Source organism: Crinia signifera, chromosome 3, assembly GCF_055691185.1.
Source record: "Crinia signifera chromosome 3, ASM5569118v1, whole genome shotgun sequence".
Taxonomy (NCBI): domain Eukaryota; kingdom Metazoa; phylum Chordata; class Amphibia; order Anura; family Myobatrachidae; genus Crinia; species Crinia signifera.
Window position 1 is genome coordinate 315,653,810 of NC_139219.1, and position 12,439 is coordinate 315,666,248.

The 12,439-nt window shown below is 44.7% G+C and overlaps 1 protein-coding gene across 3 annotated transcripts in view; it reads left to right on the plus strand.

Annotated features, from left to right (window-relative positions):
* SUPT3H (SPT3 homolog, SAGA and STAGA complex component) overlaps positions 1–12,439 on the plus strand; it is a 357,423-nt gene that overhangs the window by 163,846 nt on the left and 181,138 nt on the right. For all 3 annotated transcript variants that reach the window (XM_083178691.1, XM_083178692.1, XM_083178693.1), the window contains one exon: positions 2,041–2,125. In XM_083178691.1, the coding sequence (XP_083034817.1) occupies positions 2,041–2,125 (85 nt within the window). The remainder of the gene's footprint in view (positions 1–2,040; positions 2,126–12,439) is intronic.

The window sequence follows — 12,439 nt, forward strand, 5'->3', positions numbered from 1 at the left end:
CCACCGCGCTGATGTCTAGAAGAGCAGTGTGTGTGTGTGTGTGTAGGGGAGAGCTGGAAGCTGAAGTGTGGGAAAGATAAGTGCTACATTCAGCTGACGTGACACTTCAGATAATGGGTCACCACCGCCAAGCTGTCCGCTCTTTCTGCACAGAGACTATGGGCGGGGGGGAGGAAAGGGGGTTACATTCAAAAATTCAAAGTTCAAAAAGCGCAACTAGATTCTGCGTTGTACATAGCCTGGCAAATTGTCTTTATTGCATGGCGTATGATTAGAATTTGTACTTTTCTAGCAATCAAGGCAGAATTAATTCACGCAGTTGCAAGGTGGGGCTAAATAATGCAACATTTAACCACAGACCTTGCTCCCTGACCCATGATTCGCAGTATTGTGCCGCACTGGTGGTGGGACCCAATGACATCATAGCCCAGTCTGGGTCCCTGCCTGAGGATACCTCTACGACAGTGATTTTCAAACTTTTTCAACTCATAGCACAACCTACAAGATTTTAAAAATTAGTATGGCACACCATCAGTTGCCCATGGGGAAAATCACACAAGATACTGGTCCCCACAGAAAAAAAAAATCTTTTAGCCCCTACATGTCATAGTGTCATAGAATTTAGAGTTAAAAATGAATCGCTTGTCTTCTGCGGCACACTTGAGAACTGTGTGCCCCGGCAAGGTGGTTTAAAAAAACCCGCTGCTCTACAGGCTTCTTCTGACAAAGAGAGACCAAAATGTGGTTAATATGGGTAAATTAATCTGATTCATTGTTGTGGGCAACACCTTCACTTGTCCTCATTACTTATTAGCTTTAATTATTTTATACATGTGTTTATTTAATATTTCTATTGTTCTTTCTGTGTGTGTATGAGAGAGAGAGAGAGAGATAAATTGTAAAATGTACGTGTTTGGTGCTGCCTGGTGTTCAATGTTAATTTGTTTAAACCGTTTATTTATTTATTTTTTTATTGTTTTTTAATAATCAGAAATGTTTTTTTAAATTGTAGAAAAGCAAAGCTCGGTAAATTTTATCGGACAGTATGGATGGTGTAATGGTTAGCATTAGTACCACACAGCGCTGAGGTCATGGGTTCCATTCCCTCCATGGCCCTAACTGTGTAGAGTTTGTATATTCTCCCTGTACTTGCGTGGGTTTCCTCCGGGTACTCCGGTTTCCTCCCACATTCCAAAAATATACTGGTAGGTTATCTGGCTCCTAACAAAATTAACCCTAGAATGTCTTAGTGTGCGTGTACATGTGGTACGGAATATAGATTGTAAGCTCCACTGGGACAGGGACGGATGTGAATGTTCAAATATTCTCTGTAAAGTGCTGAGGAATATGTGTGCGCTATATAAATAACTGGTAATAAATAATAAATAAATTGATCAATGTGTGGCAAGTATCAGGGCCCTCCTGTGTTTTTCCTTCTCTTAAACCATCTTTGATGGCACCAAATCCTGCGTGTTTCTGCCCCCTGCTACTTATGTCAGTGGCGTCTGCTAAATGCAGCTATGGTTATATACCTGGTACATACCTCCCAACTGTCACGATTACAGCGGGACAGTCCCGATTTTCGGGTCCTGTCCAGCTGTCCCACCCGCGGCAGGCATTGTCCCGCTGCAGGGGGTGGCAGTTGGGAAACCCCCCAATCTAGTAGAATAGACGGTGTGCGCATGCGCACAGCGTCTATTCTCATATGAAAATGAGGTTGCGGCTAATTAGCATAAGTCGCACCCTCATTTGCATATGCTCCGCCCCTTTTCGAGAGTGTCCCTATTTCATCAGGACAAAAAATGGGAGGTATGCTGGTACTTGTCCTCTATTGAACCAGAAGCCACTGTTTTTTGCTTATTTGTTTATGTAAGTGGGTGCTGCAGATCCCTTGTGGCACCATTTAAATAAATAATAAAAATACCAAAAAATAATAATGAAGTACATTGCAGTTAACAGTTTACCTCCAATTATACGTTTTATATCGTCGCCTATATTGCTGTGAACTTGTGGCTGATTTCTGTATTCTCTGTGTCTCAGGTTCTCCCTTGGCGATGCCTATCGTCCTTTACACGAGACCGCCGTACTTGTGGAAGATATTGTGCACACCCAGCTAATCAATATGGTAAGTACATCTCTATTGAGTCCTATTGCTCTGTCCTGTATATCACCTACCAAAGTCACAATCCGAGCAGATGGAATATATTATGATTCATACGACATTTAAATTTTGAGTAATATTTTTCTTTATTATAAACCTACCGTAATCTATTATTTTTAATGACTCCAGTGCCCTGTATACTTTCCCTGTTCTCAGTAGCACAAGCGATGACTCTACCGCTCTCCGCGCTGGCGATCTCCGCCGTTCCTCTAGGAAGACATGTGCAGCTTCCTGTAGCCAAGTGTTTATGTACTCTCCAGATTGGATAAATAAAATATCAGACGTTTTCGTAACCTATCACCCCCCCTAAGCCTGTGCAGGGAAGTAAAAGACATTTCTCATGGAGGGCTCTCATTTGGCCTGACATCTCCTAACCCCAAACAAGAAGTAGGCAAGTGGATAAGGGATCGGAGGGAGAAGAGACAGGACAGCGGGCAGACAAATTGCTTTTTTAACCTACTGCCTCCAGGCGCTAGACAGTCCTTTGGAGTAGAGGAAGTGAAAGTGCTTTTAATAACTCATTGTTTTGACCTTTGATTGGGACAGGAGGAAGCTTTTAAATCAAATCTGTGTGTGCTCTGATTCTAGGCACATGCATGGGATAAATGAGTTGTCTCTTTCCAATCTTGCGCGGAGAGAATCATTTAAAAAAAAAATTCTGGAGTCATTACTGTTGTGTTAGTACAGTTTGCTTATACATGGAATTAAATACTACTCTGGTTATCTGCATTCACATGTATGCATTAAAGCCAGTGCTAGAGTTTAGGGTGACTGCTTCCCCTGGGGTCTCCATGTATACATACATACATACAGGATTGCCACTAAAAATTGTGCCCCTCCCCTTATTTACATCCTGCCCCCCCCAACTTACCGCCTGGTTCTGCTTGGGGTGCAGGCTTCTTCACCTCCGGACGCTGGCGGACTTTTAAAATATGGCGCCAACTTGTAAGCCAATCAGAGCGGTTGCCGATACGCAAGCTCTGATTGGCTCCCCAGCTGGTGCCGCATTTTAATTGGCCAACTGTATAATTTTTTTTTCTAAAGTTTGATTTCATATTGGTTGATATGGGCAACATCACCTCTTTATCATTTTAGTAAAGCTACTTCAGAATATATGAACGGTTGCTAGGGGTCACCACACCGTTTCCCGTTGTCCGTAACGCCCCGCCTTTGTATTTCCCTTGAATATTTTCCGGAGACATTTCCTCATGGGGTGTAGTTGGGTGTAGTCGGCATTTCACAGGCCTCGTTCCAGCACAATGCAGCTAACGACATCTAATGAGTGTCGTCTATGAGACAGAGCTGTCCTGTTGTACGGTATTCCTCCAGGCCTTTGTGCAGACAGGCCATTACCCAATTATACATTAGCACAGATTGCTGATCAGGCCTAATAACATTTCCTGGAGCATTTAGAGAGGTGTAGCTGCTCTAGGTATTCCATTGATTGCCAACTATCAGGAAACAATCACCAGGCTCCTGACTTGTTCCAGACCCAACGTTCCTCCTGAGTACCTCAGACAAATGCTCCACCAGAAGTCCTGGGTTCTACCTCCCCGTTATTTTATCTCTTCGTTTTCTCAGTCTCGGTTCATTCAGACAGATTCACTGTTACAGACTCTGTTCTGTGGTCTTCTGAGAGCGGCTTCATGAGGCAGCGTCCCTTGTGGGACCGCTAATACACGCTAAGTTCCCTGGTCGCAGAGTGGGGGTGGTGGAAAGCAATGACCCTTAGCACGAGGTTTGCCTAGAGAACACAAACCAAGACCTCTGGTAATGACAGGAAAAGATCTCAATGAAATTTGTACAGGTGTCGTCTTTTATCCTCCTGCTTTTATGGGTGTTTCCGTAATGTAGCGTTGCCCTCCTGTGTCCACCTACTGAGGGATTAAAGAATAGCGCCCTGCTTCCAGCAGGGAATGGTTGTACGGTAATTACTGACCAGTCCGACATAATTATAGTTACACTGGAAACCTAGTCAATAATAAGAGCCCCACTCCCTCCCTAGGGCCGCCATTTGTGTGCGCACCCTGAACCATTTCATGCGGTGAAAGCCTGCTACTAGGGAAGCCAATATTGGGGAATTTTATCCAATCCTGGGAACCGGTAGCCCAGGGTGGCATGCTCCCACCGTATGGACACGCCTTGTAATGTCTATACCCAACACTTCGGCTAATAACACCCAACATCAGTCTCTCCGCTTTTGATGGGCCTACTCCTGTTATCTGGGTTCAGTGGAAATTAGCGTAGCTGCAAATAGTTATGAGCAAGGGAAGCTCCAGTGGTGGTGCTGCAGCGCAGTTTAAAATTCAAATAAGGGAGGTACAGCAACTGCCACCAACTGCCATTCCAAACTGACTCACTGGCAGTGGGTTTGGCTCTCCTGTTTGAATTTTAGACTGTGCTGCAACCCCTCCCAGCATAATATAGTGTTTAACTCCTTGGTGGAATTTGTGCGTTTGTCCCACTGTTCAGTTGTAAATCCATGAAGTGGAATCGAAAACTGGGAAGTGGTTGAAGGACCACGTTGACACAGAAGGATCAGGATGGACAGACATAGTTCTCCAGTGTGTTCCTTACATAACGTTCCAATCTAAGCCAAGTGGTTCCCAGCTGTTCTTGGCCATCATTGTCTTGATCTGGTGCCCCCTACTGTCACAATGGACTTCCATCTTGTATTTTTATTTTTATTTTTTGCACGACTTCCTGTCTGGGAGACTTATAGTTTCTCATTAAAGCATGTGCGGCCAATGAGAACGGGTGAGTGACAGGAAAGGAAGTGCAATCTATTTCGAGATTTAATTAGACAAATATTCTTTGTCATTTTTTTTCCCCACCCATGGGCAGGGCCGGTGCTAGGGTGTTCGGCGCCCACCTGCAAACTATAAATTTGCGCCCTCCCATACTTTACAAAGAAACAGTGAAAACCAGAGGTACGCTCTGAAAAAGGTTGTGGTCTCATAAGAAATGGATGTGGACACAACAGTATCCCCATTACAAATTACGCCACACGGTAGCACAATCTTATTCCCATTACGCAACTTGTAGTGCCCCTGATTCTTATTACACCACAGTGCCCCTTATCCACATTATAATATACAATAGTGCCCTTTACACATGCCTACAGGTAGTAGAGTCCCTTGTAAACAAAATAATTCGAACAGTAGTAGTGTCACTTATACACATAACACCTCAATAGTAGCACTCATTATATACACAATAATGCCTGCAATAGCAGCGTCCCTTATGTACATAATGCCTGCAGTAGTAACGCCCCTTATAAATATAATAATGTATACAACAGAAAAGGGGTGGAGAGCTGCGCTAATAAAAATATCAAGTACCATGGAAGAATACACTTACACAAAGGGGGTGTTTTTTATATTTTTACTGAATATATTAAATCGTATTTTAATTTTAAGAAAAAACAATTGTACATAAAAAATAGTATAAAAATTCATATACTTTCAAGGTGGCCACCTAAAGACATATATCAATATACATTAGTACATAAAAATGCAATTGGATGAATTATAAACGTATACGTTTTATAGTAAAACAGGTGTTTGTACTACACCCTATAATTTGCAAAAAAAAGGAACAATAAAAGAAACAAATCCTGTCTCCATATTTTGGTACCACTTTAAATTTAGTAGTTATAGTGCAGTCACAGTTTGTGGTTATAATCTGGATTGAAAGTGTGTATGCAGACGCTGAATGCGCGTCTCTCACCTGCGCCCCAGTGCGCTGCTGGCTAGAAGATCTGAGTGTCCCTCCGGAGCAACGGTGGAGGGGAGCTGGCCAGGTGGCTGGCTGCCGCTCTTTCCCTCCGGACCCGTGCCGCTATTGATGTTATGGGCGGTGTCGTCTCTCTCACAGACGCTGGGTTCACTGGTGCATCATTGGAGTTCTCAGATGTGCTGGATGGAATATGCAGCGAGGTGGCAGGTGGAAATCGCCGGTGCAGGTGCCGTAATTTTTCTGCTAGTTTTGTAAGTTTGCAGGTACAGGTTCCACAAGGCTTTATGCACTGGGCAGGCTGGAAATTCTCCCACTAACGCGTTTCGCCCCTAACAGGGGGGCTTTTTCAATATATAATAATGCCTGCAGTAGTAGCGCCTTCTATACACATAATGCCCATACTAGAAACTGCCGTTATGCACATAATGCCTCCAGTAGTAGCTCCTCTTTCACACAATGGCCACAGTAGCAGCTCCTCTTACACACAAAATGCCTCTAGTAGTAGCTCCTCTTACACACATAATGCCTCCAGTAGCAGCTTCTCTTACACACATAATGCCTGCAGTAGTAGCTCCTCTTTCACACAATGGCCACAGTAGCAGCTCCTCTTACACACATAATGCCTCCAGTAGTAGCTCCTCTTACACACATAATGCCTCCAGTAGTAGCTCCTCTTACACACATAATGCCTCCAGTAGCAGCTCCTCTTACACACATAATGCCTGCAGTAGTAGCTCCTCTTACACACATAATGCCTGCAGTAGTAGCTCCTCTTACACACATAATGCCTGCAGTAGTAGCTCCTCTTACACACATAATGCCTGCAGTAGCAGCTCCTCTTACACACATAATGCCTGCAGTAGCAGCTCCTCTTACACACATAATGCCTGCAGTAGCAGCTCCTCTTACACACATAATGTCTGCAGTAGCAGCTCCTCTTACACACATAATGCCTGCAGTAGTAGCTCCTCTTACACACATAATGCCTCCAGTAGTAGCTCCTCTTACACACATAATGCCTGCAGTAGTAGCTCCTCTTACACACATAATGCCTGCAGTAGTAGCTCCTCTTTCACACAATGGCCACAGTAGTAGCTCCTCTTACACACATAATGCCTGCAGTAGTAGCTCCTCTTACACACATAATGCCTCCAGTAGCAGCTCCTCTTACACACATAATGCCTGCAGTAGTTGCTCCTCTTTCACACAATGGCCACAGTAGCAGCTCCTCTTACACACAATGCCCGCAGTAGCAGCCCCGTTTACACACAGAGGGGGTTATTTATAGGGGGTGCATTCACACAGAATTTCTGCGCATGTGCAGATGCAGGGTGTGAGAGGGCACAGCGATTTACGTATTCGCGATCCCGCTCACACATAGCAGTGTGGGCGTGTGGCGACGGCGGGGGGCACAGCCCATGGGAACGCCCAGCTCCCAGACAGGACACTCAGAGATCAGAGACACCATAGAGTTGTCTCTGATCTGCGAGCACTGGAGAAATCGTTCGACGGTCGTGACATCAAATGATTTCTCCCCAGGTGGGAATGGCCCGGCATTCGCTAGGTTGGTTTGGTGGACTCCCAAGGCTGCAAATTTGCAGCCTTGCAAGTCAACCAAAATAACCCCCATAGTGCCCGCAGTAGCAGTACACTTTACATGCATAATGTTTCCATTAGCAGGGCTTCTTACATTACATGAATAATGACACACACACACACACACACACGTTGTCTCACTGATTGTCCCTCCACTTAAATGCTGGCCACACATCAGACCAACTTTCCTCCAACCATCCAACTAGTTGGTTGGATGGAATAAAAACCTGGTACTGGATAGGAGCAAATGTAATTTGTAATTAAGTCATTTGTTTCCCAAATCGGAAAATGGACAACAACTGTCACTCAGACAATGTACTGTAGTTGTACCTATTTGATTTAAACAATTTCACTGAATGTTTTTGCCCATTCTCCTGAGTTTGTGAGCAAATTGCTTATTGGCATTTGCCCCCATACAGTACCAGATTTTCAGTCCAACCAACCAACTAGTTGGCTGGTTGGAAGAAAGTTGGTCTGATGTGTGGCCAGCATTACTTTAACATAGCATGGCCGCTGCTGTGACAGGGACATACAGGAAACTTTCTCCCGTGCAGCTCCACCCATTTTGTTGTAAGCCCCACCCCTATGTTCAGTGTAGCTCCGCCCCTTTTCGGGAGCCGCTGTCACTTTCGTCTTGCTTTGAGCTTTTCAATGAGGTACAGTGGGTGGGAGGATTTTGTAGCTGCTGGCGCCGCTGCCTGTCCTACCGTTCCGACAGGCTGTGGCAGTCAGCAGGAACAGCTGAGCAGACTCAGAGCACACAACAGCGGGGATGCAGAGGGGGGGAGCAGCGCCTCTGTAGCCTGGCGCCTCCCTGCTTTGCATCCTTCGCTGAGCGGGTAGCGCCGGCCCTGCCCATGGGACCTGGACTTCTGGAATGTGCTAGGAAACATCTATTGTACAGCCTTATAAAAAAAAATAAACGAATTTGTTTGATTGTCAGATTGGGAAAGTTGCTCAGCACAGGATATAATGGGCGAGATGTACTAAGCCTTGAAAATCGATAAAATGGAGAGTGGTAAACCACCAGCCAATTATCTCCATTTTATCACTTTTCAAACTTAGTACATCTGGACCATATTCAGTGTTTTTCAATTGTCATTTCTATTATTTTATTTATCTTATGAATTGCTATATGAGACATCCCATGTTTGGAAGCCCCCCCCACAATCAGCCACCTGAGTGTAAGCATTCCCTGTTGGCTCGCCCCTGCATTGCTAGTCATGCATAAATCATAACACGCTGAATTTCTAAACCAGTCATTCGTGAGAGCAGGCCCTGTAACTGTGCTCATGCAGTTTCTTGCCAGCCGTCCCTTTAATCACTGCTACGTATCGCTCCTTCCAATCTCTTCTTTCCCACTGGAATGATTGCCGTCAATCAACCCCTTGTTGCATTTACTCTGAATGCTAAATGTAATCTAACATGCTGGGTTTCCTGCCATGCCTGTCTGCGCGGTTATCTCCCGGAATTAGACACGCACATATTTATCAGAACAATTTTAAATATACATATTACTGCTGTAAATAGGATTCTTGATGTATGGGCTTTAAGGATGGGGATGGGGAGGGGTGGTGGGGGGTTACAGGGTCTTGACCTATATGTCCTGAAAAGTGGAAACAAAGTGTAAAGTTACAGTACAGGAGTAATGAGATATTACAGGGAACGCTGAGAATTCAGTGGTTGCTCGATAAGAAGCGGTTCTGGAAATCAGGCAATGAAATTGGGATGTTTAATGCACCCCTGTCTTACCCACAATGCCTCTGCCATTTTCCATCTCGTGTAGATGTATAGCGGTGCTCGATTAGCACAACAGGCACAATGTCGACATAGACAAAATGCCGACACGAGCAAAATGTCGATATAACAATTTTCAACGAAAAGGTTGACCTTTTTTGTCCTATTTTATTTTTTACTTTTTTTTTTGGACTTTTTTATATTTTGCCATCCACGTGGACTTGAGGGCGCTAAAGTGCCTGAAGTATGGCCAGTGAAGTGTTTCCCTAATGAAATGTTGCTATATACAAATTGACACACAAACATAAGAAAGAAAACCATGTCAGCCTTTTCATGCATCCACCATTTCGAAGTCGACATATCATAGGTCAACTATTTCCACGTCAACCGTTTGCTTGTGTCCTTGTCGACCTGTTGACCTAGGCACTGTGGACCCTGTATACCCTAACCGGCAAAACTACGGCTTTTGAGGGACTGCTGCTCATCAGGGCTGTCCCAGCCTGGGGGCAATGACAGTTGGTCCAAACCTGTGACAAAAAGTAGTACCGGGGTGTGGGATGACGGCTCGACAGTCGGGATACCGATAACACAATCCCAACCGCCGGTACTCTGCCATGGGGGTGAGCACAAAGAAGCCCCTTGTTTTCCCTCTATGGTCGTGGAGTGAGAATAGACCCTGTCAGTCAGGATCCCGACTGTCAGACAGTCAGGAGTAGGGATGGCCATCGACCATCGATGATTCGATGGTTCATGGCTGATGTAGAATACCTTTGCTATCGATGGGGGAGAACCAGATGGTTTCCCTCCATCGATGGAACAGCAAAACTATGTTTTGCTTTTTTTTTTTTCAAAGTACTGGGACACGGAGCATAGCTCCGCTCCCGACACCCGTGAAGCCCCGCCCCCGTCAAACACAATGGCTGACCATCGATATGTAAAAATATTGATGGTCAGCCATTGCATAGTTTAGCACTATCGATGACCAGTTGCAGAATTGCCATCAATGGCAACCATCGCTGGCAATTGCAACGATGGCCGTCCCTAGTCGGGAGTTCGATGTTGGTATACTAGTAATGATGGGGAGCGTTAGGTTTCAGGAATTTATCTTCAATAAATAGTTTGTAAGCTCTAACGAGCAGGGCCCTCTCTCCTCATGTACTTCTCTAAAGCAGTGTACACAAGGTGCAATATATTGCTCAATGTCCCGTTTTCATCAGCGGCCAGAGATGGTCACTGATGAAAAGGAGACTCTGCCAGGGGAGCCGCAGAGAGAAACAGCTGGTCACAGGAGCAAGCTCCTGCGACCAGTGACCATTAGGGGGCTGAACATGGGAGCGCGCACTCGGCAATTTATCGCCGCAGCACAAACAAATCACTGGCAATACGGTCGCTCAGCTCATACGGTCGCTATGGCCAGCTATATATTGCACCGTGTGTGCACAGCTTCAGAATACTGTATATCTTTGCGACTGTTAAAATAGCGTCAGTGTCCGCTGCTGCAACACACCATTTACCATGTCCTTCTCCTAATTTGTATTTGTACTGTCAATCACTGGTTTCCTGTATCTGTAGCTCATCTATGTATTGTCAGGCGCTGTGGAACCCTTGTGGCGCCATATAAATAAAAAAATAATAATAATATTAATAATATTATGGGGTTCGTGGAGTGAGAATAGACCCTGTCAGACAGGATCCCGACTGTCGGACATTTGAAGTCGGGATTTCGATGTCGGTATACTAGTAATGATGGGGAGCGTTAGGGTTCAGGAATCTATCTTCAATAAATAGATTGTACTCAACCAATCCATCCCTATGAACCCCCTAGTCGCACTCTTTCACTACTACCCAGGGGTGTTCAGTGCCAGATTAAGCCTTCGGGGGGCCCGGGGTACTTTAGCCAGGGGGGCCCCCTTGCACTTGTCATTACTGGCCGCACACTGCATGGGAGAATATTACACTGTCAAAACAGAGTAAAGGCAGTATAAACTTGGTCAATGGGTAACTGCATATATATATATATATATATATATATATATACTGTATATATATATATATATACATACACATATATACACACACACATACACATAAATACATACCATATGAAAAGCCTGTGTTTGTCCCTCTGCACCTTACTCTGTAGGAGACCTCACAGTCCTAGTGCTGCCTTTGATTAAAAACCCTCCCATGACTAAGCTGCTGCTGCTGTTCTCCATGGGCATGTAATGAGCTTCACCAATTAGAGCTCAGCACAATCCTCTCAGCCTCTGCCCTCTGGTTTAAAGTGTCATGGGACTTAGACAACTCCCAGTACTGCACTGCACACTTGTGCAATCAGTGTGCCTTGGCTCCTGATGCTCAGCACCATTAATCATTGTCACATTGGCAGATAGGTGAATCTGCAGCACTACTCCACTCCCATGCACAAAACCTTTTTTTTTTAAATACATGCCAACCACAGGGGGCCCCTAGCTAGTGGGGGGCCCAGGGGCACTGACCCCTTGTGCCTCCATTATAATCCGGCCCTGCGGGTGTTACCAGCTGGCGACAGATACCTCCTTGGCCACATTTTGATAGCGGCTAAGGCCTCTATCGCCCAACTATGGAAGTCCTCAGATCTCCCTAGTATACAGATGATTGAAAACAAAATACATAAGCATTTTCAGATGTAGCTTATTCCCCTAAGGTGTCTTCCATTCACATTAAATGGTTTAGATGGACCGAATACAGGGAACAGCAAGGTTACTCATGCGGACGCAGCACCTATACAAATCTATCAGTGCTGAACTAGCCTAATAGCTTGGCAGTACCACAAGTCCGACTCTCCCTAATGTAACCTTATTTTAACAGGTTGCTCAGCTTTTGGGGCTTCGCTCAGCAGCTTCTGAATTGTTCACCATTAGACACAGCGATGTATTGCTTTAACCTGATATACCTGACATATTTCGCATGTGATTTATGCACATCTACCTTACTGTGTTTTTTTATTTTCTTTTTATATTGTATTGTATTTTATTTTATCATTCATATGTATCGTAGTTTTTTTCCCTATGTGTGTCTGTATTGTTTTTCTATGTTTTGTGGTCCAACTAAAACTTCAATAAAAACTTAATTGAAAAAAAAAAAAAAAATAGATTGTAAGCTTGCGAGCAGGGCCCTCATACCTTTGACCGTCTGTAAATACCCATTTTGTTGTATCCCTGTCTC